At 32.0% G+C, this 27,610-nt stretch overlaps 6 protein-coding genes across 14 annotated transcripts in view; 4 read left to right on the top strand and 2 right to left on the bottom strand.

The window, feature by feature from the left end:
- sprt (PDZ domain-containing protein sprite) overlaps positions 1–4,453 on the top strand; it is a 79,705-nt gene extending 75,252 nt beyond the window's left edge. For both annotated transcript variants that reach the window (XM_018460433.1, XM_018460434.1), the window contains exons 9-11: positions 2,139–2,403; positions 2,816–3,217; positions 3,661–4,453. In XM_018460433.1, the coding sequence (XP_018315935.1) occupies positions 2,139–2,403; positions 2,816–3,217; positions 3,661–4,071 (1,078 nt within the window). In that variant the 3' untranslated portion in view covers positions 4,072–4,453. The remainder of the gene's footprint in view (positions 1–2,138; positions 2,404–2,815; positions 3,218–3,660) is intronic.
- A 1,419-nt stretch (positions 4,454–5,872) lies between these two features.
- RfC4 (replication factor C subunit RfC4) lies at positions 5,873–7,830 on the bottom strand. Its single transcript, XM_018460398.1, has 6 exons — positions 7,712–7,830; positions 6,881–7,148; positions 6,548–6,796; positions 6,265–6,474; positions 6,066–6,179; positions 5,873–5,974 (listed from the first exon to the last, which is right to left on the bottom strand). The coding sequence occupies exons 1-6, from the start codon at positions 7,828–7,830 to the stop codon at positions 5,873–5,875; spliced, it is 1,062 nt and encodes a 353-aa protein (XP_018315900.1).
- Positions 7,831–8,318: 488 nt separating this feature from the next.
- LOC108730604 (glucose-fructose oxidoreductase domain-containing protein 1) lies at positions 8,319–10,553 on the bottom strand. Its single transcript, XM_018460388.1, has 2 exons — positions 9,748–10,553; positions 8,319–9,107 (listed from the first exon to the last, which is right to left on the bottom strand). Exons 1-2 carry the CDS (start codon positions 10,232–10,234, stop codon positions 8,434–8,436), a joined length of 1,161 nt encoding a protein of 386 aa, XP_018315890.1. The 5' UTR covers positions 10,235–10,553; the 3' UTR covers positions 8,319–8,433.
- Positions 10,554–11,222: 669 nt separating this feature from the next.
- On the top strand, positions 11,223–16,849 carry Cds (CDP-diacylglycerol synthase). Of its 2 annotated transcripts, XM_018460376.1 has the most exons (11): positions 11,223–11,694; positions 14,224–14,348; positions 14,434–14,530; positions 14,672–14,848; positions 15,249–15,451; positions 15,538–15,694; positions 15,757–15,909; positions 15,985–16,116; positions 16,205–16,339; positions 16,476–16,545; positions 16,785–16,849. In XM_018460376.1, the coding sequence occupies exons 1-11, from the start codon at positions 11,614–11,616 to the stop codon at positions 16,790–16,792; spliced, it is 1,338 nt and encodes a 445-aa protein (XP_018315878.1). In that variant the 5' UTR covers positions 11,223–11,613; the 3' UTR covers positions 16,793–16,849. The 2 variants fall into 2 exon arrangements, with proteins under 2 accessions (XP_018315878.1, XP_018315877.1); XM_018460375.1 differs by having other exon boundaries at positions 16,476–16,842.
- Positions 16,850–20,892: 4,043 nt separating this feature from the next.
- Positions 20,893–24,375, top strand: msl-3 (male-specific lethal 3). 5 transcript variants are annotated; one of them, XM_018460384.1, is made up of 10 exons: positions 20,893–21,289; positions 21,639–21,707; positions 21,798–21,907; positions 21,993–22,176; positions 22,468–22,653; positions 22,854–23,161; positions 23,249–23,461; positions 23,665–23,861; positions 23,955–24,039; positions 24,133–24,375. In XM_018460384.1, the coding sequence occupies exons 1-10, from the start codon at positions 21,188–21,190 to the stop codon at positions 24,218–24,220; spliced, it is 1,542 nt and encodes a 513-aa protein (XP_018315886.1). In that variant the 5' UTR covers positions 20,893–21,187; the 3' UTR covers positions 24,221–24,375. The 5 variants fall into 5 exon arrangements, with proteins under 5 accessions (XP_018315886.1, XP_018315884.1, XP_018315887.1 ...); XM_018460382.1 differs by having other exon boundaries at positions 23,662–23,861; XM_018460385.1 differs by having other exon boundaries at positions 21,990–22,176; positions 23,695–23,861.
- A 676-nt stretch (positions 24,376–25,051) lies between these two features.
- Positions 25,052–27,464, top strand: LOC108730623 (transmembrane protein 256). Of its 3 annotated transcripts, none has more exons than XM_018460425.1 (5): positions 25,052–25,200; positions 25,475–25,590; positions 26,613–26,766; positions 26,847–26,968; positions 27,050–27,464. In XM_018460425.1, exons 2-5 carry the CDS (start codon positions 25,486–25,488, stop codon positions 27,191–27,193), a joined length of 525 nt encoding a protein of 174 aa, XP_018315927.1. In that variant the 5' UTR covers positions 25,052–25,200; positions 25,475–25,485; the 3' UTR covers positions 27,194–27,464. The 3 variants fall into 3 exon arrangements, with proteins under 3 accessions (XP_018315927.1, XP_018315926.1, XP_018315928.1); XM_018460424.1 differs by having other exon boundaries at positions 25,052–25,207; XM_018460426.1 differs by lacking the exons at positions 25,052–25,200; positions 25,475–25,590 and adding an exon at positions 25,246–25,422.
- The last annotated feature ends 146 nt before the right edge of the window (positions 27,465–27,610 follow it).

The raw sequence follows: 27,610 nt of genomic DNA, 5'->3' as shown, positions 1-27,610 counted from the left end.
TACTTTCCATAGAAATCATCGTTCGAATTCGATTGAATGGTCTGAAAGGAATCCTCTATTTTTTTGAGTGAAATTTCACTCTAAAGAGTGAGAATTGAGCCAGTCTTGAAAAAGAGTGACTCAATTTTTAATATAAATTATCTATATGGCTCAATCAGAATAAATCAGTAGTGAAAAGAATGGGCTATGAACCAGTTATAACAAAGAATATTTAATAAAATTTCTTACATACATGTATACATGCAAACGAACGTTTCGACCCCGATCGGGTCATTTTCAATGCAAAATAAACAAATTTATAAAGTTATCGGAAGATTTAGCTAAAATATAACGTCCAGTACAGAAATCAGTTGTGTCAATGACATGTGGTCCATATTTAAAATCGTTCGTTTGCATGTATACATGTATGTAAGAAATTTTATTAAATATTCTTTGTTATAACTGGCTCATAGCCCATTCTTTTCACTACTGATCAATTTTTAATCTTTAAGAGTGAGAGTAGTTCACTCTTTAGAATGAGATTTACTTTAAATGTTTTAGAGAGATTACCTATTCTCTAACTTTTAAAGTGAATTGTTTTGAAGAATAAAATCTCACACTAAAGATCGATTAATTGAGCCATTCTTTTTCAAGACTGGCTCAATTTTCACTCTTTAAAGTTAGATTCCACTCCAAAGAATTTAGAGAGTGGAAAAATCGGAATTCAAGGAAATCTATTAATTCGAGCACACAGCCCTGTTAGTTACGGAACGGGTAAAGGAAGAGTGTCGGGGAATCATAGTGTTTGTGCATGACGGTATGGTAGTACTACGTAACGTGGCTATCGGGGAAGAACAATGCGGCAATCTTGACATTCGGTTCCCAACAGGTCGCTGTAGCGTGAAGCGGCACCGGAAGTTCGCCGTGTGCCCCCGTTAATTGCACTCGCGACTTCACATGACCCCACCTTCTACTTCTACCATTTTCCACCAGTATACCCGCTCAAGGGAATTCATTGTACGACCGGCGGTATTCTGAAGTTACCTGCCTACATCAGTCGCTCAAAAATCGCATAAATTAATGAGCGTTGAACTTTTTGGTTCAAGGCTTTGATTTGAGAGGCTTATTTTCGAGTGAGCTTGTACACATACTCTGAACCATGTTTAGTTGCGTAATTATATAAAATAAACTCAGTGGAATGTACAAATTAATATTATTAGCATATTAACTTTGGATATTTAAAATTAAATTTCTATCTGATGTTAAAATTACATTGGACAAATTTTTAAAATATATTCCTTAACGTAAAGTCGATTTTTCTTCAGTAAATATTCGATTCTTCTTTTTAATATATTCTTTTTTTGATTGTTCGTTAATTTTTGATGTTGAATATCCCGACGATTAGTAACAAGGATTAAATTCTATTCATTCTATTGAATAAAATCAAGCTCTTAAATGAAAAATAAGATTCTTTTAATATCAAAGTTAATCGGAATTTTTAGCTCAAATCTTGCTTCTCATGGAATAACTGAAGATAATATGCGTACTTCGCTTTGCGGGCATAATCTTTCTCCAGTTCCCACACATTTCTATTTGGTATGCATCATTAAGTTCTAATCCCGCGTATAATTTCGCTTTATAATTTGATTACATAGAATGTGAAGTAATAATATCAGATTTCATAGTAATTGTTAGCCCAATGAATTAAATTTTAAAATAAAATTATGTGTATGTTACATTAATGTGTACGTATCCTAAATATATTCAAATGTTTTATGTATTACATATAAAATTACAAATAAAATTCTGTTTTAAATTCTAAAATGAATTATAGGTCGTTTAATGTGGTTTAGACAATTCACAACAGAATTTAGGACGTAATTTTATCTATAACTTTATATGCCATACTTTAATTTATATATAATAATATTACATTTTAATTACACACATTATATTATATTTAAATAATTATGTTTTCATATTTAACAGTACTCTTGTAACGGTACTTCAAATTTTTTCGCGACGCATTAAATCATAAATAAAATTCTATCTTGTTATTAGAGTCTTAAAATTCAAATTATAGATAATCTAAGTCGTCCGAGATTTAAATAGAACACGTGCGCAGTCATGCACGACTTATTGGTCAACATTTCTTTTAGGATCTTAGAAGTGAACGGAAAACTCGTAGTAGGAGCAGGCAGGAGCGACCTGGCACGTCTTCTGGCTGTCGCGCCCGACGCCGCACAAATAGTGGTCCTTCGAAAAGGAGAATCCCTTGCAGCGTTGCGTACCCTGCGCTCTGATAATCTCAGGCTGACGCATAGAATCGGTTACCTCGAGGAGCAGGTCAGAGATCTTCTGGCGCCGAGCAGAACCGAAGTTCCCACTGAAGATCCACCGCCAAGTCGTCAGGAACATGTGCAGGTAACGCTGACACATTCAGGATCGAGATAAATTAACACACCTTGTCTCTTCGAGAGAAGTATCTGAGTTGACAGACGGAGATTCGTTCAGTCACGTTTCGATCGATCTCAAAATTTTAATTCTATCATATAAATATATTTATTATACATTGTATAATAAATTTAAGTATTTATTATACATTGTTATTTAAAAAAAAATTATATCAAAAGAGAACAACTTCATAAAAACCGCACAGAAGGTTATAAATAAATAATATCAAACCATGTATTTATTGCATCATGATAAATATTACTAATGTAAGATAGCTGATGTCTTGAGTAAAAATTTCTTTTAGCAATATTAAAATAGTTGATATCTTGAGTAAAAATTTACATTGATGTGGAAGTTCAGTTTTGTCAAATTTATGTCGTAGGTTTTCCAAAAGGGACCTCAAGTGACGGCACTTGTGGCAAATCTACCTGGTCTCAATGTAAGAAGCTGTACGGAACTGCGGCAGAGCCTGCCGACCGTCCGAAGTAGACACAGCGATCAGTCCAGGCGCCTAACGGATTCGAGGAACCAGCGCGAGCTCGACTTTTCGTCCGATGGGGTGGCGAACGGTCATCATAAGTCCCGGAATCGACAAAAACATCAAGGACTCCAGTTAGCCAGGTCGACGGCCAGTCTCGACTGCAAACAATCGCCAATGCAGATGCAGTGTCGAAGATCGCCGCGTGTTGAGTCTGCCATGGAACATTTGCACAAAAGTCGCAAGAGTGGCTCACAATTACAATCCCTGGAGTTTGATTCCGAACCTACTTACTATCGTTTGCAGGTACCTATATCGCTTGCACAATGACGTAGCATACAAATGGGAAATTGCTAAAACTAAATAGTTATTATTTTATAATCGATAAACTAGATTATCCTAGTTTTCGACCTAGATCAAGCTATGTCGAAGCTAGATCTTAAAATGCTTAAATAATTCAATCTTGAATCACTAAATATGCTATATGTACTTGACATACATATATACCACACAGTTTATCGATTGTGTTCTCACATATGTCTAAAAATGAGATTATTATTATTTATTATTTTATAATAAGTAGACAAAATAAAACAAATTAAACAAAAAGTATTTCACAAAGTATATTATGCTTTATACTTAATAATAATAAATAATGTTTAATATTTTACAAAGTATACTATACTTACCTACTTCGCCCCAAATTTTATTCACCTATATGGTACTTTTGTCTCTCATCTCGTATTTAGGATTCCCAGTCCCGCGCGTCGGAGACTTCAGAAGTATCGGCGGTGTATAGTTCCCAAGAGGCGAAAACTCGTCCGGCACCACCGAAGAAACCATTGCGGCTCTCCCTGCATCGCGCAGCAAGTCTTCAGTCCGTAGAAAGTGCACCGCCAGCCGCGCCGCAGCATGATGTAGCGCGAAAGCCGACGAAGAGAAACCACCGAGGTGATCCACCCATGGAAAAGACTGCATCGCGGCCTGAGATGAACGGGAACGGGAACGGGAACGGGAACTCCCAGGAGTCTCATGCCAGTCCACCGCAGCCACCCCCAAGGACGCCTTCCAGGGCAGAATCATGTCAAAGCGCCCTGCGATGGCCCTCTCCTAAGCCAAGAGCGCACTTAACGTCCGTGCCAATGGAGAAGTGGTGTTGAACCTTGGGAATTTACGGGCATTTCTCAGGCGAGAGAACGAAAGAGAGAAAAAAGGGAGGATAAACAGAAATAGTTTTCGAGATAGCTAGAAATTTTGAAAGCACAGCGTTGACGTTATCGCAAATTGCGAGAAAAAGAACGAAAGTAATGTTGATATTATTAATAATAAATAGAAAAAACGATGTATGAAAGTTTTATCTAATAGATTCTTAAGACGTTCAATTTGGAATTGATTACATTACAAACTGGCAATGCGTTAAAGATAGAATTCAATCTATGCGCCTGCTTTATCCATTCAATGACTAACGCATTCTACATTGATTAGTTCTAAGTGTATGATATAAAATATATTTATAGTATAATAATTATGGTATGTCATATCAGGAGCGCATTATGTCGCAAGGATAGAATTTAAGATCAATGTTTATAACGAAGTTTATCTTAGCTCGTCTCTCTCTATAAAATCTTACACGCTCATTTCCTAAAACGAGATATTTATCTCGCTTGAGAAAATGATAAAAACATAAGACTGATAAATTGCATAAATTATCGGATAGAACTCAACTTTGAACAGAGATAAATGCAAAAAACCGGATCTCTAATATAAGACTTTATACTTTAAATGTATATTATAATATATTCTTTCATTTTCACTTCTAAAAAATTCTATTAATTGATGAAAATAACAATATTTTTTCAAGGCCCTTCAAGAGATTCTTCGATTTTTTAACAGATGGAAGTGCTTGAAATTAACATCTACAATATTTCTTTTTTAATTAAAGTAATAAATAGTCAATCAATATTTTCTGTTAGCACATTCTTAGCTTAATTCATTAATATCTTTTCATAACACAAAAATTATAATAAATTATTAAATCGTAGCAGATATAATTGCTGGTCTTCCTGTCTGTCACTGATTGTACATTTTACATGTGTTTACATATGTGATCAACTATGTGGCAGATTATTTGCTTTCGTAATCTCTCTTACAAAAGTAACTAAATACGTTAGACAAATTTTGTCAAATCGAAAATTATCCAGGAAGCAAATAGAAATAGAAAGTACAGTATATATTTCAATTATCGCGTATCGTCTTCTGTTTCAATTTCCAATATAATCTTTGCTCGAGTCATTATATTACATGTTATTTTCCTTAACGCAAGGATCATGAATGCATTTATATACTTGTAAACCGGGCAATAAGCGCATAAATTTTTTTGTTGTAATTATTTAATAATTTATTACCCGGTTTTGTAATATTTTCTAATGCAATTCTATGTAAAGATGATACATAAACTCAATATATTGCAATTTCGTAAAATTAATTATTTGCTAATTAAATATTTTTACTACATAGTTAAGTGTATAAATGTACAAAGTTATTGTAATGATTTATCTTTGAAATAATCAAGAGAAAAAATTTTGAGTACAATATATTTCACAATGTGTATTGAAAAATACTTGTCTCATAACGTAACATTACGTTATAAAGGCAAAAATTAGTTAACTTTAAGTAGAAATAAAATTTTCTTTCTTAAATTTACTAGTCTTGTCGCCACTTCTAACGTACTGTGCATTAACATGTTGAACATATATAGCACTATTTAGACTTAACGAACTGTATCATGTGTTTATACTTTAGTATCACAAATAAACAGATTTTCTAGGAAAATAATTTTGTCGAGGTTTTTCTAAACCCGACAGATTTATTAAAAGAGGAATCATAAATTTAAAAAATACATAGAAAAAATATAGAAAATATATTTATTAAAGGACAATAAGGTAGAAACGTTTTACATAATTATTTCGACGTACATGCGCGGCAAAGTCTTGCCACCAGAGCGTGTAACTGTAATAAACTGTTAATACCTTCTACTATTCCCATATGTGTTATTCCAATTTCCTGCAAATATTAAAAATATTTGTAAAGTATATAAAAATGAATATAATATTATACATCATCATTAATCAAAACTGTAACATGCAATTTTTACCTTAACAAATTTCAATTTTAATCTCTCATCCATAGTATGATTTTTACAAACTTTAAATACGTTACTGATTATGTCTTCCGCAGAATAACCCATTTTCCAAAAATGATCCATTACCTATAAGAAATATAATTGTAAAAAGCTAACAATATATATGTATATTTGAATAAGCATATTACTATTAATGCGCGTATAATTTTACCGAGCATGCTTTAGAAACATCTCCCTTTATGCAGTCATCCAACATGTCTTTGACAATTAAAGGATGAGGCTCATCACAGACTTTAAATACATTTTCTGCATTTACATGATTAAATCCATTGTATGTAGATTGCAGATTGTTTAGAGCTTGTCTCATGTCTCCTTGAGCTGTAAATATTATCGCTTCCATGCCGTCATCTGTATAAGAAACCTGCCAAGTAGTAGTAAGAGATAAGTAATTCTGTAAATCAAGTTAGAATTTCTGTTTGTTCTATTTTAATTACATTCTCTTTTTCGCAGACTTCAAGAACTTTGGCTAAGACTTCGGCATCCGTTAACTTTCCATATCTTAACATAGCACATCGTGATTGTATAGGTTCAATAACCTCCTCTGTATTATTGCACGCTAGAGCAAATCTGGTTGTGTGGCTGTAAATTTCCATTGTTCGGCGTAATGCTTGTTGTGCGCCGTTAGTCATACTGTCAGCTTCATCTAAAATAATGATTTTATGCTTTCCTTTTGGAAGATTCACCTGCAAGTTAAAATAATCATATTCAAAATTTCTAAAATATGAAATTTAAAGAAAAAACTCCAGTTTCTTATAAAATATCTTTACCTTTTTCTGAGCAAACATTTTTATTTTATTTCTAACTACATCTATCCCTCTCTCATTCGAAGCATTTAGTTCAAGTACGGCTTCTTTAAATGCTGGTCCTAATAAGGTACGAGCCAAACATAAAATCGTGGTAGTTTTGCCGACTCCGGGTGGGCCGGCGATGATGATATTTGGAGTATTTCCATGCTGAGCAAAAACAGATAATCTTGATACAGTATCCTCGTTGCCAACAATATCAGAAAAGACGTGAGGCCGATATTTCTCAATCCTAAATGAAAATAACTAATAATAACATTCTCATATTTAAATAATTAATAATGTTGTTATATAAATATAACTATTGATATTATAAATATTATTAGTATTATAATTGATAACATTCTTATGTTTATATTATTCACAGGATAACAGCTGAAAGAATCTTCATACAATTAATCAATACTGCTATCAATATAAAAAAAATTTGATCTGTTCTTTTTTTTAATTGAATTTCTTATATAGTTCATCTTTTCTTTTTTTCTTCAAAGACAAAAAGAAAAGATAAACTATGCAAGAAGTTCAGCTGAAAAGAACAGACCTATTATTATGCTCTCTCAATGTCTAAACATAAAAACTAAATACCAATTCAAAATGAATTAGAATATTCTTCTAAAGTTTTTCTTTATTTCTCTTATTCATAATTATGTTTTTCAAACTACCTCTATCCAGATTTAAATATGTTACTATATAAAATTGCAAGATCTAGGAAGACAAAAAGATAACCTAAGCTCAAGCAATAACACGGCAATCGAAGGCTAGAAATTAATATTCCGTTACAGAAATAAAACGTACCATGGTAAATTTGCAGATTTGTCATCTTTCTCTTTAATCTTCACATTACTGTTGCTTGTGGACGGTAAAATTTCAATCTCCATGGGCTCATCTTTGTCAACAACACAGTCACCTGCCATCTTCGAATTCACACTGACTGCGCGGGAAATACTCGATAGTTATAATCGTGGGGTAAGAAAGCCAGTAGGAATGCAATATGCCATTTCAGGCAATTAGATGATTTACACAAATATCAAATATAAATGAATTTATGATTAGATGATTAATACAAATATTTATTATAATCAGACATATACAGCATAAAAAAATAAAGATGTATAATTAAAATGTTTTGCACTATGTAATTTTTATTTTTTTATAACATTTTTAATTTTTCATCTTTGTACATTATACATTTATGAATCAATATACTTATTTCTTTAAGCACAACCAGTGTTTATAAATATAAATATAAATATTTTCATACATAGGTATGTGTATATATATATATGTATGTACAATAGAGATAAATAAAATTATACATTAATGTTTTTTTTGTGCAAAAAGATTACATAAGTAATCATAAATTAATTAAATGATAGAAAAATAAAACTTGATGATAGCTGCCTTAAATATTATTTCTCGTAATTAACGTATCGGTACAATTTTTATGTATATTGAATATATATAGCAGTATAGCAAAGTTTTTCATAAACAATGAAAAGCTTTTGCAAAGCAGACTCTTATATTGAGATGGCTGTAGCTCTGACAGCAGCGCTCAACAAAGGATTTGGATCCGGCTCTTCCGTCAGAATGTTAACTTTCGCCCATCCACGTTGTTTGTTACTCTGTCGCAGCGCGTCAATAACCGCTTGCACGTAAAGGCCATCTTCGAATGTAGAAGCGGAGAACACTGGTTCTTTAATCCATCCTCTTTTATCCTCCACAGATTGAAAGGCTTCTCTCAGCGCCGCGATCATCTTCCTAAGTCCTTTGATGTAAGGCCTGGGTATGGAGTCCGCGATCGGTAAGGATATTCCTTGTAAATCGTCCGTGTCACGATACAAGATTTCCTCTTGTTCACCGCGACATCCGTATAGATCTCCGCCTCGAACAATCAGATGATTCCCACCTCCGCATATCAGCACCTCTTGGGAGAGCTGACCTTGCAAATGATTGCTTAGAGTAGCTGTTACTAAAGTACCACCACTTAACTCCATTTGAAAGCTACAGAAATCTGGTGACGTGACGTGCCTTATCCCATTAATATATTTGGTTGTTTGGGTAAACGTTCTCACAACAGCGTGCACCCTCGAAGCTCGTTGACCCATCAAATGAAAAATCAAATCTATAACATGACTGCCCACCAATGCCAAGATTCCTCCACCCATTGTGTCGTCACACAACCAATCATATCCTGAAATAATTACCAAACACATTAAATTGTGATTTAAATGCTAATCCAATATTTTATGCAAATTCTTTAATTAATCATTTCTTTAGTTAATTATAAGAAATTATATTTTCCGAATTTCTCCATTATAGATATATATACATAAAAGAAAATATTTTATAATAAAAAAAAACAATTTTTATGTTATTTTATTATAAATTAGTTCAGTTTTAAAAAATATCTTTTGTTTCTAACATTGTTTAAAATTAACAATTTAAAAATTTTTATATCATTCTTTACTTCAAAAAGTCACAAAAAATTAAGTTTTTCAGGAAAGAGAAAACTATTTTTCAACTGAACAGAAAATTATTGACTAATCAAATAATATCAGTAAAAAGAGAGAGTATACTCTTAGAAACACAAGCAAATATCATTTTTATTTTATCATAATCCTTTAAAAACTATATCCATTTTGAGTTGTAATGATTTTGATATCCTATAAAATTATAATAAATACAGAATAATTCAAAAGTGATATAACTCAGAATATCATCAACAGTTTATATTTATCTTTATCAGCCAAAGTGATTAAATTTAAAATAAAATAATTTCTTATATTAATTTAAGTGTGTATAAGTCTTGCATTTGATTTCTCTGTGTTTACCATTGTGCAATAAACTGCCCATGTGTACTCGCACTTCTATGACTGTTACAGGTCCACCCAAATATCCATCTTCCAATGCTTTCTTCATGTGCACGAAGGCTGGCAAAAATCTTAGGCTGTGATTGACTATGCTGATCAGCGAAGGATAATACTGTGCTGCCCGTACCATCTTCAAGGCCTCACTTTGGCTCAGACCTGCAGGCTTATCACATACGACGTGTTTCCCTATGCCTAGGGCTTTGACAGCGATCTGGGAATGCAAGCTCGGCGAGCACATTATGAAGATCAGGTCCACGTCCTTCCTCAGAAGAACATCGTCTATACGGCTTGTGTGAAACGGTATTTGGAGATCGTTTGCTACTTCCGAAACTTCAGCCAGCGTACGACCCCATATAGCTTCGATTCTGAAGCCTTTCTCTCTCAGGAAGGGTATAATGATCCTGACGATGCTGCCTGTACCAAACACCCCGATGCCGGGTAACGTCATCCTGAACACGTGAAGACACGTTCGTTCCTTTCCCTTTAATTCTCCACTTGAACTTAACCTATAACGCGACGAGAGCAGACTCCACTCTTACTCTTAGCAATAAATAAAAGTGTTCCGTAGTTTATTTTCAGTTTTGCTCGATATTTAGTCACGCTTCTTCATTTTCGGACTTTGGAATTTAAATTAAAATGTAGGTCACGTATCGCCGTATTAGCGAATTTGTTTACGACAGCAGTGGTGAATCATGGCGAATGATTAAGTCTGTTCTTTTTAGCAAAGTTCTTGTTTGGGTTCATCTTCCTTTTCTCTCTACATTGGAGAGAAAAAGAGAAATCCTAAACCGTGCAAGAAGTTCAGTTAAAAAGAACAAGCCTATTCATGAAGTTGTAACTGAAATACTTCTTTTTATAAATTGAAACGTGATGTATTTCAGTTAAAATTATTTAAGAATAATATAGCTCCCTTTTGTTAATTCTTTATTTTTAATAATAGCTTTCTTTTGTTACTCTTTCCGCCATTCTTCGCCTCTAATTTCCAATGTAAATGTAATCGCGTAAAATATAAATGTAAAGTAAAAATATAGAAGAAAAATAAGTAGATATAGTTATACATTCTATATATTAAAAATATAATATAAATAAAATACGGAGAAAGCTGTAAGTATAATATAATACATAATAAAGTGTAAACGTTATTTCTTCATTACAAGACAAATGATACAGATTTTGCGCCCTAAAAATCGTATTATAAATTAAAACACCTTATAATACTCGTTTCTACCAGAGTAGATTTATGACGTTCATCAATTTACTCGTCATCATTTTTTAATTTTTCTAAGAATTAGAAAAAGTGAACTGAGATTAAAAATTAAAATTAATAATCTGTAAACTCAGACTCCGATAAGGACAAATAAAATTAATCTGCATTGATGGAAACGGGCACTAATCGATTAAAAGGAAAAGACCTTTTCACGTGTCATATGATTACATTTCAACGCTTCCACCGCGATGACACGACAAATCTATGTACGTTCGTACGTCGATGACTGCAACTATTATCATTGATTAACCGAGGTATCCCGAACCTGCCCGAGCTCAATTTCCCTTCCTTCCCGTCGCCTTTTATCCACTACATTCCCTTCGTAATCCGCTATTCCGCTGTTCGCCTCGCACAAGCGGCACAAGTGCGACGCGACGCGACGCGACGTGTGTGATGTGATGTGATGCGACGCGCGCCTGTCACGTCCGCTCCCGCACTCGTCTGACTCCTTAAAATATGTAAATACGCGGTCGCGTGCGCACGCTCACGTACTCAACGTTCCTCGAGTTCACGTCTCTCCGCCGCGTTCGCGTGGACTTCACCTCGGCGATCGCGGAGCGATGTCGGAGGTGCGTAAGAGAACGACCGTCGGCGACGCGACATCGTCGGCAGCGGCGTCGCGAGACGTCAGCGACGATCAGGTAAAAAAAACTAATGAAATTTTTTCCTCTTTTCCTTTCTCTCTCTCTTTCTCTCTCTCTTGTCTATCATACCGCGGTTTCCGGAAAGTATTTGTATATTCTGGTACGTATATTCCGTATTCCGTCAATGTTTATGCCGTTTATGCTCTCGACGACTATCGATCTGCGCCGTTGGCGCAACGAGCATAAACGGTATTTGTTGATACGACGTATTTGACAGCTACCAACACATCGCGCGCGTTTCTCCGACGCCGCGCGTCGCGGCGCCTCGCGTATACGTGTCATATGATACGAGCGCTTTTCATTTATGCCTTCTCTATCGATATAGATTAGCTTTAATCTTGGTTTAACTAATTACTTTTTATCTTTTTCTCTCTCTCTAATTCTCTACCAATATAGATTAACTTTAATATCTCGGTTTAACTAATTACTTTTATCTTTTTCTAGTTCTAAGAATTAGAGAAAGATAAGGAGTAAATTAAACTGAGATTAAAGTTAATTTACAGTGGTAGAAGAACATTGATAAAAAGTGACACAAGTTGACACAAATGTTATTTTTATCTTTCTCAGCATTTCATGAATAACAAAGAACTGTGATATAAGAAGACTTACATTATGGATAGAACAATATTTGTTTTGACTTGTGACACCAAATGGAAAGCACCCCATGCAATACGAGATATGTTCTTTTTATATCTATTTCTACTAATATAGATTGACTTTAAACTCGATTTAATTTATATTTTAATTTGTATTTATTTTGTATTTATTATCCTAGTCTTAATAAAAAAAAAATTAAAAAAGACAAGGAGTAAATTAAACCGAGATTAAAGTGAATCTATATTGGTAAAAATGGACTTTATTATAGTTGAATTTTTTGTACGGTTCATCTTTCCTTTTTTTTTCTTCAATGCAAAAAGAAAAGGAGGAGAGTTGAACTGTGCAAGCTCAGCTAAAAAAACAAGTATAAGTACGTAAATGCGATCGCGATATGTATTCATTGGCACATAACACGCAGCACTTGCATTAATCCTCTTATTGTTAGGGGAGTTGGGGATTGGGGGGACTGTTTTGGAACAGATCAGCCGTCATCAACCGAGAAGCGAGAGATCCGGGTTGTCATGGGTTAAAAAAAGCGGGAGATATAATGGCGCGATGATTTCTCCGTTAAAGAGCGAAGTCGAGTTTTGAATCACATGAGGCTCACAAGACTGGAGGGGACCCCTCATCCCCCGAGAGGATGAAGAAAATGAGAGAAACCTTTAACCTTTTGCATGTCTGCTTGTCACAGTCACGTTCCTTTGTCCCTCCTTCGTGCCTCCCTGGTCCCGCGACAATCGTGACGTTTATCCGATGTTTTTTTAATTAGAAAATGTGCCCTCGCGTGTCCTCGATGCATTTTAATTGTCGCGAATATTTAATTCCCACGTAACACAATCATGTTCTGTTCTTTGATTCTGTTTTTCCATTCTTTTCTTTATTTAATCCTTCATTTGCAATCTGAATTTTTTGTAGCACAAGCGAAATTTTACTCTCAAATTTCTTCGAAATAAGGGAGAACGAAGTCCAGTCTTCCCCCTCCTCTACTTTGTTAAAAATTGTATGTTTGTATGTATACTACAGGGTATTCCCCATGGGAATGTGTTGAAACTAATCAGCTGTCATTTTCGAAGGTATTCAGTTATTGAAAGAACAAAAATTGTGCTGAAAAGAGGAAATTCTGCAATTTTTAATGAGTATAAATGAAGTTTAATAAAATGTTTGTGTATCAATTAATTTTATTGATGAAAAATTATGCTAAAATCAAGCAAGCGCTAAAATTATTTGTAAAATCGCAGATAAGATCGAAAAACAGCTTCAGATTTAGTAGCAGCTATTTAAAAAGTTATTAGCAATATTAAAAACGATGTGTTAGAAAAAGTTTTTACGAGCTTTCGTAAAAAAATTGTGTTTTGTACAAATTCAGATGGTGCACCCTCCGAAATGGGATTACGAGCATATTTTTCATCAATAAAATTAATTGTTACACAAATATTTTGTTAAATTTTATTTATACTCATTAAAAATTGCAGACTTTCCCCTTTTCAGCGCAATTTTTGTTTTTTCAATAACTGAATACCTTCGAAAATAACAGCTGATTAGTTTCAACATTTCCATGGGACACCCTGTACTTTCATTTTATACAACATCGCTGAAGATAGCGCCGAAATGATCTTTTTAATAATGTATTAATTTAAATTTAATTAAATATTTACTCATCACTCACCGTATTGTACTCTAATTGCCACTTATTACATTATTAGATAGAAAAATATCTAATAGAGAAAAATATCTAATAGAGATGTTGAAAAATATAACCCTGAGTTTTTCCACATTTTTTTAAAGCTTTTGAAATCAATAGAAAATTTTGCACTGGACGAAATGAATAAAAATATGATTGCAGACAGAGGGTTAAATAGGTATTTTTTAATCAAATTGTTTTTATTATACATTCAGTAAATTTATACTAATAGTTTTTTTTTTCTTCAGAAAGAAGATGTTGAATCCGAAGATGATGCGAAATTGGAAGTAGAGGAGTTAGCAAAGGCTTTACCTCAAGGAACTGACCATACCCCACATATTTTAAGTTCTGTTCTCTCTGGTCTTCCAGATCGGTAAAATATTCATATTACTCCTTTTATGCAATAATTTTATCTTAATCATATATGAATTTTTTGAACTTTTCGTTGTTTCTTATAGTTGGCGAAATTGGATAATTAGAACCATTTTCACTTGGTTTATGATAGCTGGGTTTTGTCTCATTATTTATGGAGGTCCATTGGCGTTGATGATTACAGTAAGTTTCCATCAAAATATTCATATCATTCATTAATACGATATTTTTATATTTGTATGTATATATATATTATGTATATGTATATATATATTATATATATATATATATAAAAGATTAATATATTTTTATTTCTTTTTATAGACGTTGATTGTCCAAGTGAAATGCTTCGAAGAAATCATTAATATCGGATATGCTGTATATAGGATCCATGGTCTACCATGGTTCAGATCTTTATCATGGTATTTTTTGATAACCTCGAATTACTTTTTCTATGGAGAAAATTTAATGGACTACTTTGCGGTGGTAATTAATCGAACAGTAAGTCTTACTGAATTACATAGAATCGTGACATTTAAAAAAATATTGATTCTCGCAAGGTCGTATAATTTCTAAAAGTTATATGGTGGTATAAAATTTCGTTGTTATTCTACTTATTTGTGATGTTTTCAGAAAGAGAAAAGACCATTTGTAAAATGCATCTATATATCATCAATAGCATTAGTTTAAATCAGTAACAAAGCCTCAACAAGCCTTATCTCAATACTTTTGTTATGGCTTCATCATTCTGTGTGAGGCTTCTTTATTAAAGATATTTTATGTAGATAGAGAATGGAGAAAATAATAAGAACAATATTAGGAAATGTTAAATTAGTGTGCACACTTATACACATGTAATGTGTGTAATGTAAATAATAACTACAACTTTTATTGTCCTTAGGGATATCTACGTGTGCTCGTTACGTACCATCGATTTATCTCATTCTGTCTTTACATTGTTGGCTTCGTATGGTTTGTACTCTCACTCGTGAAAAAATATTATATGAAACAGTTCTCCCTATTTGCTTGGACGCACGTCGCGTTACTTATTGTTGTGACACAGAGTTATCTTATTATCCAGAATATATTCGAAGGATTGATATGGTATGTATATTATCTATCAAAACTATGCTATATATTGTATAAGTTAAATATCTACTTATTCTATTAATTATGTCGATTGTTTTCAGGTTCATCGTACCTGTCAGTATGATTGTCATAAATGATGTAATGGCATATATGTTTGGTTTCTTTTTTGGACGAACACCATTAATAAAATTGTCCCCGAAGAAAACTTGGGAGGGCTTTATTGGTGGTGGTATTTCGACTGTCATACTTGGATTATTGGTAATTAAAAAAATTAAAATAATGTCATAATTATCATGTGCTAATGTAATATTGTTGTTTAGATGTCCTACGTCATGTGTCAGTACCGCTATTTCGTCTGTCCTATTGAGTATAGTGAAACTCTAGGAAGAATGACTATGGATTGCGAACCGTCGAGCTTATTCCAACCACAAGAGTATACATTGCCAAGCAGTCTTCAAGTGATATCAAGAATGGTAATAGATCCTTATATACAAAATGTTTTAATCATACCATGATGGATGTGCTCAATGATTTTTCAATATGTGCAGTTAAATGGAAAATCTACCTTGACGATATATCCATTTATTTTACATTCGCTGTCGCTGTCAATATTCAGTTCTGTAATTGGTCCGTTTGGAGGATTCTTTGCTAGCGGATTCAAACGAGCGTTTAAGATTAAGGTAATTGAGTATTACGTTAATTGACTTGTAAATTAGTATAATTAAAAAATTGCTAACACAATTATCATTTTCTTCTTACACTTTGCAGGACTTTGGTGATATAATTCCTGGTCATGGTGGAATAATGGATAGATTTGATTGTCAGTATTTAATGGCAACATTCGTAAATGTCTATATTTCTTCATTTATCCATACTGCATCGCCTCAAAAGCTGTTACAGCAGGTAAATTAAATAAATAATTATTATTTACTTTATAGTATAAGTTTCAGCAATATTAATTTTTTCTTCGTTTTATAAATTATAATATACGACAAGAAATAAGCATTATTTTTTAAAACATATGTATCTTTCAATTTAGGTTTATAGCCTGAAGCCAGAGCAACAATTGCAACTTTTCCAAACATTAAGAGATTCATTGGAAAATAGGGGTATGCTAAATTAATTTTTTTAATAAAATTAATATTTTTTAAGTTAAAAATGTATTTAATAGCGGAACTGCTGCAGGGATGATTTTACCGATTTAAAAAAATACTAGGAAAGATTCCTCGAACATCTTTTCTAATATTTTTGCAGACGTTATACACAGATGACAATGCAATCAGTATCAAATATATATAATTATAATTATTTGTTAAACTGTGACGATGAATTATTTTATAATTTTTAGGCATATAAGAGGTCATATCATAACTGTGATAGGACTGTCTAATTGAAAATTAATGTGGCCAGAGATGAGATAGTATTTTTTCTCATTTTATTTTGTATTTTATTTTATTTTTTATTAAAAATAAAGATGATGAATTTTGATATATTAGAAAAAGAGTCTTCTTTAACATATTTAGTCCTTTATGTTATGTTCACATTATTAAGAACTCGTTTATTTATATATACATCAAAAGTATAATGCACGTTATAAATATTGAAATAAAATTATAATATGCTACACTGTGATTAACTCTGGCCTAAGAGTAATCAGTTGGATAGATCTATCATAATTTTAACTATTTTCGTGCATTCCGCATTAGTCAAATTTCTGTCAAATGCGGTAGTTTATATTAAACTACAGCATTGGTAAAAATATGAGATATTTTTGTCTAAAAAAAGATGAACCAAAGAAAGTCGTATCATGAAAATCTTGTGGTATACATAGCAGCATTTATTATAAAATTTCCTCCATTTTTTAAAAACGCCTTTATCGTTTTTTTTTTTTTAGATATTACACAATACAGACCAAGAGAACCAAATGATATTTTTATGTAATATATTCTATTTAAACGAGATATTTTTACTTATAATATGCAGATCTCAATAATTTCTATCTGTAATCACGTTGTTGTAATTGCATTTAAAATCCTATACAATAGAAACGAATCTCGTTTGTATATATGCATTATGCATTTGTTCTTTTATGTAAAATTGTTATAAAAATGTTAATTCTATAAGTAATAATTGTTTCAATGAAAGGCATCCTTTTTGTTAAATTATAATGTTTATAATTGCTATGTATAAAGAAAAATACCCTATTAACGTAATCGTATGTTACGTATATGTAGTGTCGTTAATGTTGATAAAACGGTTCTACTTAGGAGTTTAGCATTATGCTTTCTTCTTTTTATGTCGAATATATTGGCCACGATTACATCATGTGCTTAGTCCGCGACCTAAACAATGGGCGTTCTTGTTTAACCTAGGTTAAACAAAGATATCTATCGTATAGGTCGCGAGCTAAGCGCACGGTGTAAACCAGGCCATTATATTCGCTTAGCGATAGTAAAATAAAAGATTAGTCATTATCTCTAGATTATATTGTAATAAAGTTATTTGTATTTATATTTTATACGATTATCATTGTTTTTATTATCATTGAAATATACGCGAGTACCTAAAAACTTCAAGCGGAAAATGTTGAATAATGACAGACAGTCCGTTTCTTGAAAATTTTTTTACAATCGTATAGTTGAACATTATTTTCAATCACGTGTAAAAGTTTAAATTGCTTTTGAAACCGAATTCTCGAAAAATCTTGAAAATTTTTGAAAGTTTTATATATCTGGAAGATTTAAAAAATATTTAAAACGTGTTAAAAATTCTTAATAGTAAAATTGTTATCTGTGTATAAAATATGGAGTAGATAGAAGTAATAATGTAAAGTATTTTATAAAAGAAAAGAATATATATTTTCAAGATGTTCGTAACTTTCAAGAATCTTTTGGTTTTTATACGAGAGATAATTTGAGCTATATTACAAGTAATTTGATGTGTATCCCGAGTCCATCAGTGTTGGATATCACATTTAAATAAAGATCTCAAAATTTTCCTACCGTATAAGTGTATATACAAATACCCGCATATTTCGTATAAAACAATTGTGTGCAAAATCTTGCCAATTTGCAAAAACTTACTACATTTGTAAGAAACCGCTTGTTATTAGTGTAATACGGCAGAAATTAGCCATTATTACAATCGTGATTGTAGTACTTATGTTATATCCATAATGCTAAACTTCAAAACATTGCGATATTTATATATATATATATAGCACATATAGCGAGAAAGAAAGATTATATATAAAATTATTTAGACAAAATCGAGCTCCATTTATTAATTGCCATTTCTACTAGTTAGAAAGGAGGGTAAGAGAATTAATAAATAGAAATGGATTTGTCATGTATTAATGTAGTGGTACAATTCTGTGGTATATTATATAATTGATAAAAATATGGTCAGGCTACCAAAATTAATTAATATCTAATTTGCCTTGCCGTATTATAAACATCTACTACTGACACTAATTGAGAAGTAATATTAAGAATGGATCTTTTTGATATATATTAATTGAACATTATTTTATTGTGCTCCCAATTAGTTCTGATACTGTAATTGTGCCAATCATGTTTGATAAGTATAGATATTCTTACGTAAATTACGTATATTGAATTGATGTGGCACAATCAAAACTAGCTTTCTGTGATTAGATTAACATAAATTATGTGTAATATGAATAATATGCGTTACGTATTGCTGAAATATGCTCAAATCTGAATATTGTTAATATCTTGAAATAACTAGTGTCGAACGAATTGGCTTAATTCAACAGATCTGCAATCATTTCTATCAGTTCATGCAATCGATTCATTTTCATTGCTCCGTGATTTGATTTTAGTTTTAATATTGCTATATTATTGCCTGACGATAAATATTGCAGTGTCGATTTTTCTATTCGTTCGCTACACCAAAGCTATTTCAATTAAGATTTCGAGCGTATTTTACGAAGAAAACATCCCAGATAGCAAGATGCTAGCAGTTTGGTACATTGGCAGCAAATTCGATCAGATTCCTATTGCAGATTCATAGCAGTCTGTTTTTGCAAGCTCAGGATCAGTTAACAGAGTTTACTGACGTGCTATGCTAGCAGATTGGTGGCAAAGCATGTCAGTAGGCTTTGTCCTATTTCTGGTGGCAGTTTGCAGACATCATCAGATATTACAGATTCTTTATGAAATTGTTGTCTTTTGCCAACAGAAATTGATAACATTCTCTGTTCAAAATCTGCCTCTGCAGCCTTGGCTATCTGGGTATAATGTATCTAATTAAAAACATTGTGTTTGTAGATTCCTTTTTATTTCTAAACGTTTATGAAACGTTTCTATAGCAAAAACTTATGAGGCATTAGTGTTTAATCAGAGAAATATAATGACAGATGAATGGATCAAATATATATATATATACATACTATATATGTATATTTATTTAATAAAAAATATAAAAGAAAGGATATATATATGTATAGATGGAAATTATTTAAACAAATATGTTACAAATTACATACAATTTTAGAGTTAAAAGATAATTTAAGTTTTAATATATGATGATATATTTATGTAGCGATAAAAAATAAAATCCTGAAAGATTAATGCTGTTATAATAAAACGAATGTTTTATTATACTTTCACTGCTTTACCGTTCCGCTATTATAGAATTATTTTATTTCATTGTCATTTATATTAGGTTATTACATTACATTCGAATTTCTCGATCTTTAAATAAAATTAGTGAGCATTTTTCTCCTTTCTTTTTTAAATCTTACGCAAGTTGAAAATGTGCATGTGATCCACTGAGAAAATAAATGAAAAATGCCATATGTACTTGTAATGTAAATAGTAAAAAATGCAGATCGAAGAACTTAAAGAGAATAGCACTTTAGAATAGAGGAATTAAAATTTTGTGTATTTTTAATTTTTTTTCTTTTTTTTCCTCTATTTTCTCTATTTCCAAAAACTCAAAAAGTCTCATAATTAAAGTGTTAACTTTAATAAATGTATATTGCTAGTTGATTTACATGTACATTAAATATACCTAGATAGAGCACGTCGTTAACTACAGCAAATGTATACATTTACTGAGTTAACACTTTGACTGTGATATATGTGAAATAGTTCAATAAGGCTAATATTTATATTTAATACAATATATATATTTTTGTAGTTTAAATTAAAATTTTTTCATTTTATCTTATTTTTTTAAAAACATGTCTACTTTTTATTGAAATAATTGTTTATTTAAGTTCGGAATCGTCATCGAACTTTTTGGATTTAAAATATATAGAAAAATCTGTAATTTTTTCATATTTTATCACTTTGTTAAAAAAATATTTAATATATATAATACATTCTTCTAATCAAAGTAAAACAATGAAGATTACGGTTAACCGATTGAAATTGGTCTAAATTCTCAGTTCGCATTCCTCGATCTCGAAATCGAATGCGTAGGTGTGATACGAGCTTATGGCGTTCCTGAAATCTGAAGCGGTTAACTTCAGCAGATGGAGAGGGAAAGATACACAACGCTAATCGCGCCGGGAAGACGCTTTTAGAGGTGACAGTAAATTAAACAAACTAATTAGGTTTGCTAACGGAAAGATTTGTAAAGATTAAAGTAATATCGCTTAAAAAATCATTATTTCTATCAGATACACAAATGTTATTTATTTCTGGCCGTTCGCTGTATAGGTTATGCTGGTAATTTATGTATTTTAAATACATACGTCTTACATTTCATTAAAAATTTACGATGGTGTCAACGCGAGGGCCAAAATTCAAATTTTCTGACGGAGAGAAAGTGTTGTGCTATGAACCAGATCCTACGAAGGCGAAAGTGTTGTATGACTCGAAGGTACCTTCATGTATTGCTAGACATATATATTATACATATACTTTGCATTCAATTTACATCTTTAACAGCAGTATTGTTGTACATATGTAAATATAAATGTAACATGCAAATTGAATGCCTTAACGAAAAACGTTGATACCTTTTACAAAGAAAGAAGTACATATTGCAAAAGTAGAGGTAACTTAAGGTTATAAAATCGTATCAAAGATTTATGAAATGTAGAAATAAATTGTATGGATAGATATATAAATATACCTTGTCATCGTATAAAAGTTTGTAGAATTTGAATAGTTATAAAAAAAATAATTATTTTAATATTTTATAATGAATTATATAAAATCATTTGCAGGTGCTTGATGTTATTGTAAATAAAGATCAAAGGGGTAGAAAAGCAGTGGAATATCTTATACACTTCCAAGTGAGTTAAAAAAGTTTGATTGAAATTAATTAATTGTATGAATTGTGTAAAGCATTTTAAGGAAACAAATATGTGTCATTATTGTATAAGGGTTGGAATTCATCTTGGGATCGTTGCGTGACAGAGGAATATGTGCTTAAAGATACAGAAGAGAATCGTCAACTTCAACGAGATTTAGCACAAAAAGCGCAGCTTCACATGTATGTATTCCTAAAACTATTACAAAACATTATACAAATCTAATGTGATTAATTACAAATCAACATACTTTTTTTAATGAAGTAGTGGTGCTTATTTATATCGCCGCGAACGCAAAAAGAGAAGTCACAAAATGTCAGAACGTCTAACTGAAACAGAACATCAAGAGCCTCGTCGTAGGGCACGAAGCGGTGGTAGCCGAGCTACATCGGCTACCACCGGATCTTCTGAGGATGGTAGTTCGGGTCAACATGCTGATTACGATACGGAGGTATATCTCCTTTTTAAATTCCCGTGTCAAATATGAAAAAAAGTCAATGAGATACGTACTTAAGAAAGGTTATACTGTAATAATAGAAGAAATTAATTCAGTAATTAAAAAATCTACACTAATATTGGTAAAAGAAAATTTATTAGGTGTCATGTCATGAGGTGACATCATTAATGTTGTTGTGCTATGCAAAAGACTTAAACTTTGTATCATGTACTACATTGATGATCGAGGACTGCAAAAGTAATAAAGCAAGACCTATGAGAATTACATTGTATACATAATTTACAGGAAGTAAACACAGAAGAAGATACAGAAAGTAGTTCTGATTATATGGGCGAAACAAGTGATGATGAAGACAGTGGCGGTGGTAGTCAGTCTGGAGCTAGTATAAAACCAGGAGTTGATCTTGACATAGGCAGCACATTAAAACGGATTTTAGAGCAAGATTATGACCTGATAACTAATAAAAATAAGGTAAGTTAGAAATTAATTTCTAGCTTAATAGATATACAGATTATAATATGTCAATGCAAAATATATTTTAAAATCTAATTATGATCGTTTTACCTTATTTTTTTATTTAAATTTATACAGATCATGATTTATATTATGACTAATCTTTTAATTTAAATTATCTAACTTATATATCACGCAAATATCGATATTTATTTCAGCTTGTTGTACTTCCTGCACAACCTACTGTGATAAATATTCTGGAATCCTGGGTACAGCATTTCACTACGACGCAATTGACGAATATTCCAGAAAAACCCCAGCGTAATAAAACGAATAATACAATAGAAAAAACAGTGAATGAAGTGAATATAAGCAGAGAAGTTGCAGATGGCTTACGCATATATTTCGATTTCACATTACCTCATCTCCTTTTGTATAGGCAAGAAAAGGAACAATATGATTCTCTGAAATCTTCCTTATCAAACAACGAACAAACGACCATTATCCCAAAGGAGGAATTAATTGAGTAAATTTTTTATGAATAATAATTAGATTAAAATTTCTATTAAGGTTCGCCGTTTGTATTAATAAAATAAACATCTGTGTTACAAAGGAACTTAGAAATATCGACAAAAGAAGAAATTGAGGATGCGGAATATGCTCATTTACCTCCTTTTCAAGAACATGATTCAGAAATGGACAATTCATGTAAACCTTCAAACAATTCTAAGCGAAGATTGCGATCGTGTCGAGTAAGCTCTGTAGATGAAAGCCGGCAATTAAGATCTTACGACGAAGGAAAGCAGGACGGTGGCAATTTATCAAGGTAATAATCGAATTACTTCGAACTTCTTGTTACCGAAATGTTATATAAGTTATTAATTTATTTTTAACAACTCTTTGGGAGTATGTCTCTTTTCTTTTGTCGAAATTGTAACTGCATGATGTAACAAGAATTATTGCTTTTCCTGAATTTTACTTTTGTTTAAAATTAGATATAATATTTTTATGATTGTTTTGTTTTAGTAGCATAGCAAGTACAAGTTCCCGTTGTTCTAGCCCGCGAGGTGTAACACTAAGAATGCCGCCTGTTGTTACATCCGCTCAAGTAAACAGTTTACTTCAGCAGTCAAATAAGTGGAGGTTAATGCCTCAAGCTCTAAGGCAAACCGAAATTCTAAGTCCCTCCACTTATTACGGTGCCATTCATTTAACTAGATTATTTGGTAAGTTATCTTTTATTTTACGGAAGCATGTCGCACATGCAAAATTGTAAAATCTTTGCACGGTAAAAAATAATGTGAATTTTTAAATTTCAGTTAAGTTACCCGAGTTATTACAATCCGCAGATATATCCAGCAAAAAATTGAAAGTACTTTTGAAATATTTAGATATGTTTTTAAGGTGTGTACTAATTACACATTGAGGACTACATTTTTATTATTAAATGTCATAGTCTCATGATAAAAGTACATTAATTATGCAATATGTTTACAGTTACTTGGAAATGCATAGAGAGTGGTTTGGAGAACAATTTTACATGCAAATGGAAAATCGAACAATATCGCAAGCTAGCAGTGTTTAACATTATTTTATATATAATTACGTACTCAGGTAGCAACACATTATTTGTCATCATTTATCGTCATTAGTAAGTGGAAAGTCTTGGAATTTCAGTTTACCTTGAACTTTCATTTATTTGATTAATTTGATTTATATCTCAAGATTTTGTTAATATTAAAATGATGACAATATAATCATGTTTCCTGGGTGTATACTAAGATGTATACATATATATATAAAGTATATGTTTATATATATTATATATATAATCTATTTTTTATAAAATATTCATATATAAATACATATGATTTGTATATTAGGACAAGAACGTTTTTTTGTGACAACTGATATTTTTTTATCATGTTTTATGTATAAAATTACATTGTGTATTAAAAATTAATGATAAATTGTATTAATAGATAAATAAAGATTCAAACATTAAGTGTGAAATTTATGAAAGTAACGAATTGAAGATTACTTCCAATTCCTCAACATCACAGAACAGTGTAAATATACATTTTCTCTCCTTGATATTATATAAATTAGTGATATGTTTGGAATATTTAGTATCAGAGTTTTATGTTTATTTTTGGACTCTTATGGCAGCTTTTATTGTTCCTTGCATATTAAATACGTTTTTAATCAAAGCTCTGATAAAAAATGATGACTCAAAAGGATAAAAAGAAAAAAAGAGACGTTACAAAATATAACTTATTATTCAAATGAGATATTTTTTATAATTGTCCTTTCTGTACTTTCCATCCTTCCTCTTTTTCTCTCCAACGCACAGTTATGTTCCTTTCATATTTCAAGTAAGCAGAAAGTGTAAATCGACACCTGCAAAGAACAGATGACGTACGAATTCGCGTCCGATTAGCCAAGATGGCGCATTCCTCGTCGATTTGTTGCAGTCTTGCAGTTTGTTGTTGCCGGTAATGGCGATGATTCGCGTGTAGATTACGAGTTTGGAACTTGAAAATCGAGTAGCAGTCAGTAGCAGTGGTAAGTGGTAAGTACAATCGAACAGCTTGATGGTATCCGGTGCGTTTGCATTTGACGGTGCGGTTGTGTTTATCGCTCAAGTTAGAAGTATCTTATCGTGATTAATCGCATGGCTCGGCTGCTTGACGCTCGCAGAAAAGGTGACAACCTTGACAACAGACGACAGGAATGGAAATCGCGTGTCGTCGCGAATGCGGCCGCACCGGACCACCGTTATCCAATGTATGTATGTATGTTTGTACGTAAATTGACACTCGGCTCGTCCTGTGTACAGTGGCACGCGAGATGGGCTTCCAGGACGTTATGTACACAGCAGTCACTATGCCGTTTAATGTTATTCACAAAACGAGTGCGGGAGCCGCCTCGTATGCTTGGGATGCGGCCACGTCGGTAAGCTTATGGCAATATAGCATGTCTAATCTTCGTAGTCTTGCAAAACGACAGATCCCATGTCGAGCTTACACTTCGTATCTGCTGGTAAACCTACCTCTCCTAGGTGATGTCTCCTCCATGTTTTCCTAACACTACATATATGTCTTGTTTACATTTACATTCTCTCTGAAACGTAATCAGTGATCAACTTGTCGAGTGTATCAATGATACTTATACCGTTTTGATAATTTGATGATGTGTATAGAATTAATTTTTTGTTGTTCACATATGAGAAAAAGATTAAATTAAACACAATACCTTATTAGAAGTTACGCTGTAAATGATTTTGCCAGTTGAATCATTGATTAAGTTAATTGGAGCTTGATGAAAGTAATTGCTTTAATGTCCATTTTTTATACCAATGTAATTTAACTCTTCTCGATTTTATTTATTTATTTATTTCTGATTCTTAGAATCAGAAAAGAATAAAAAATGTATTAAATGAAGATTAAAGTTTATCTATATTGATAGAAATTAAAAATAAACACAAGAATTTTATCCTTTTCCTCTTTTTTTACACTCTTATATGTACACATTATGACAGTTCTTATCAATTTTTTTTTTACGAGCGATGAAGATTACAATTAAAAAATTGATGTTTTTGTCGCAGTTGTAATAATATCAAGATAATTGCGCAATTAACTACTTAATTTATTCATTATTATTCTTTTCAATGCAAGCATTAATGAATAATGAATTTTTTTATATTTTATGTTTGCAATGTGCAATGTCATGTTGTGTGGTTTTTTTAACAAGCATTACGTAAGCAATCGTAAACATTTATGTATTTAAAATGGCTACCAAGTAATGGCAATGATAGTGCTCTTATCAGAAAACTAATGATAATTAAAGAATATTGATAAAAATTTAATAACATTCTACAGTTATCAGCAGTAATTGTTTACTTATTAAACGGTTAGTAGCTATGAACATAAGAGAACTTAATGCTGTTTATATAAAACAATCACGGTCTCTATCAGGCAACAAGGTATTTGGGAGGGAAGCGGAAAATCGAGGTGAAAATGGCAGCGCCAGTACCTTTATGGAAATTAGCTGCTGCCACCGGTCCATACGTGAGGCTTGCAGCTCTCAGCGGTGCAGCAGCTGTGATTCTTGGCGCCCTTGGATCCCACCGTAAGTGAATTACCAAAAATGGCATGTATTATTTTAAACCTGTATAAATACGAGACTCGATCGAATGCTCTGTTCTGCAGGACATTACTCTAAAGATGAGATAGGACAGGAACAACGTCGGATCTTCGAAACGGCAAATCGATATCATTTTATACACACTTTGGCCTTGCTGGGATTACCGTTATGCAAGTTCCCAGCCTTGGTAAGTAGAACGTCGTCATTAATCCGCAATAATTGTATCAAGTATGGAGTTTGCATAATTTTACGTGCACTTGTGTTGTAGGCTGCGACTTTCATGCTCTCTGGAATCGTACTGTTCTGCGGAAGTTGTTATTATACTGCATTTACTAATAATAGACGATTCAGTTCAACGACGCCGATCGGGGGATTTTGTTTTATACTGGCGTGGTGCAGTATGTTCTTGTAAATATCGCTGTAGAAATAAGTGTTTTCATACAAGGAAGCAAATAAGGCATAAGCAACACAATATAAAAGCTGCGCAATATAAAAAAAGATGAAAACAATACTTGGTAGCATTAAGAAATGGATGATTAAAGATTTACAGAAAAAGATTAAAAAATAAAAATAAGACAACTTTTTAACATGAATATTAATGGGTGTACTCGCAATTATGGATTGATTTTATTTCCAGAAGATAATAGAGATAAAAGTAAATAAAAAATATTATTTTACGATTATTCGAGAATGGACTTTAAATATTTCCTTAGAAAATAACAGCATATCTCTTGTTCAATTCCCGATGCTTGTGTCTCGTCCAATGTGTTTAAGAGGTACATTCCTTTGGCGATTTATACCTATGCGTTTATTGAAGGTTTTGAAGAAA

Source organism: Mycetomoellerius zeteki, unplaced genomic scaffold, assembly GCF_001594055.1.
Source record: "Mycetomoellerius zeteki isolate Tzet28-1 unplaced genomic scaffold, Tzet1.0 scaffold94, whole genome shotgun sequence".
NCBI lineage: Eukaryota > Metazoa > Arthropoda > Insecta > Hymenoptera > Formicidae > Mycetomoellerius > Mycetomoellerius zeteki.
The sequence above is the reverse complement of the archived record's forward strand: the minus strand, read 5'-3'. Positions and strand labels throughout refer to the sequence as shown.

Bases quoted from the DNA above. Each gene is read 5' to 3' on its own strand.
- RfC4 (XM_018460398.1), bottom strand. From the start codon at position 7,830: ATGGCAGGTGACTGTGTTGTTGACAAAGATGAGCCCATGGAGATTGAA. The intron at 6,797-6,880 runs GTAAAGATATTT...TTTAACTTGCAG, and splicing joins AAATGTTTGCTCAGAAAAAG to GTGAATCTTCCAAAAGGAAA. The intron at 6,475-6,547 runs GTAATTAAAATA...ACTACTTGGCAG, and splicing joins AAGTCTGCGAAAAAGAGAAT to GTTTCTTATACAGATGACGG.
- LOC108730604 (XM_018460388.1), bottom strand. From the start codon at position 10,234: ATGACGTTACCCGGCATCGGGGTGTTTGGTACAGGCAGCATCGTCAGG. The intron at 9,108-9,747 runs GTAAACACAGAG...TAATTATTTCAG, and splicing joins GGGCAGTTTATTGCACAATG to GATATGATTGGTTGTGTGAC.
- Cds (XM_018460375.1), top strand. From the start codon at position 11,614: ATGTCGGAGGTGCGTAAGAGAACGACCGTCGGCGACGCGACATCGTCG. The intron at 14,349-14,433 runs GTAAAATATTCA...TGTTTCTTATAG, and splicing joins CTCTCTGGTCTTCCAGATCG to TTGGCGAAATTGGATAATTA. The intron at 14,531-14,671 runs GTAAGTTTCCAT...TTCTTTTTATAG, and splicing joins CATTGGCGTTGATGATTACA to ACGTTGATTGTCCAAGTGAA.
- msl-3 (XM_018460381.1), top strand. From the start codon at position 21,188: ATGGTGTCAACGCGAGGGCCAAAATTCAAATTTTCTGACGGAGAGAAA. The intron at 22,177-22,467 runs GTATATCTCCTT...CATAATTTACAG, and splicing joins ATGCTGATTACGATACGGAG to GAAGTAAACACAGAAGAAGA. The intron at 23,862-23,954 runs GTAAGTTATCTT...TTTAAATTTCAG, and splicing joins TCATTTAACTAGATTATTTG to TTAAGTTACCCGAGTTATTA.
- LOC108730623 (XM_018460425.1), top strand. From the start codon at position 25,486: ATGGGCTTCCAGGACGTTATGTACACAGCAGTCACTATGCCGTTTAAT. The intron at 25,591-26,612 runs GTAAGCTTATGG...GGTCTCTATCAG, and splicing joins CTTGGGATGCGGCCACGTCG to GCAACAAGGTATTTGGGAGG. The intron at 26,767-26,846 runs GTAAGTGAATTA...TCTGTTCTGCAG, and splicing joins TGGCGCCCTTGGATCCCACC to GACATTACTCTAAAGATGAG.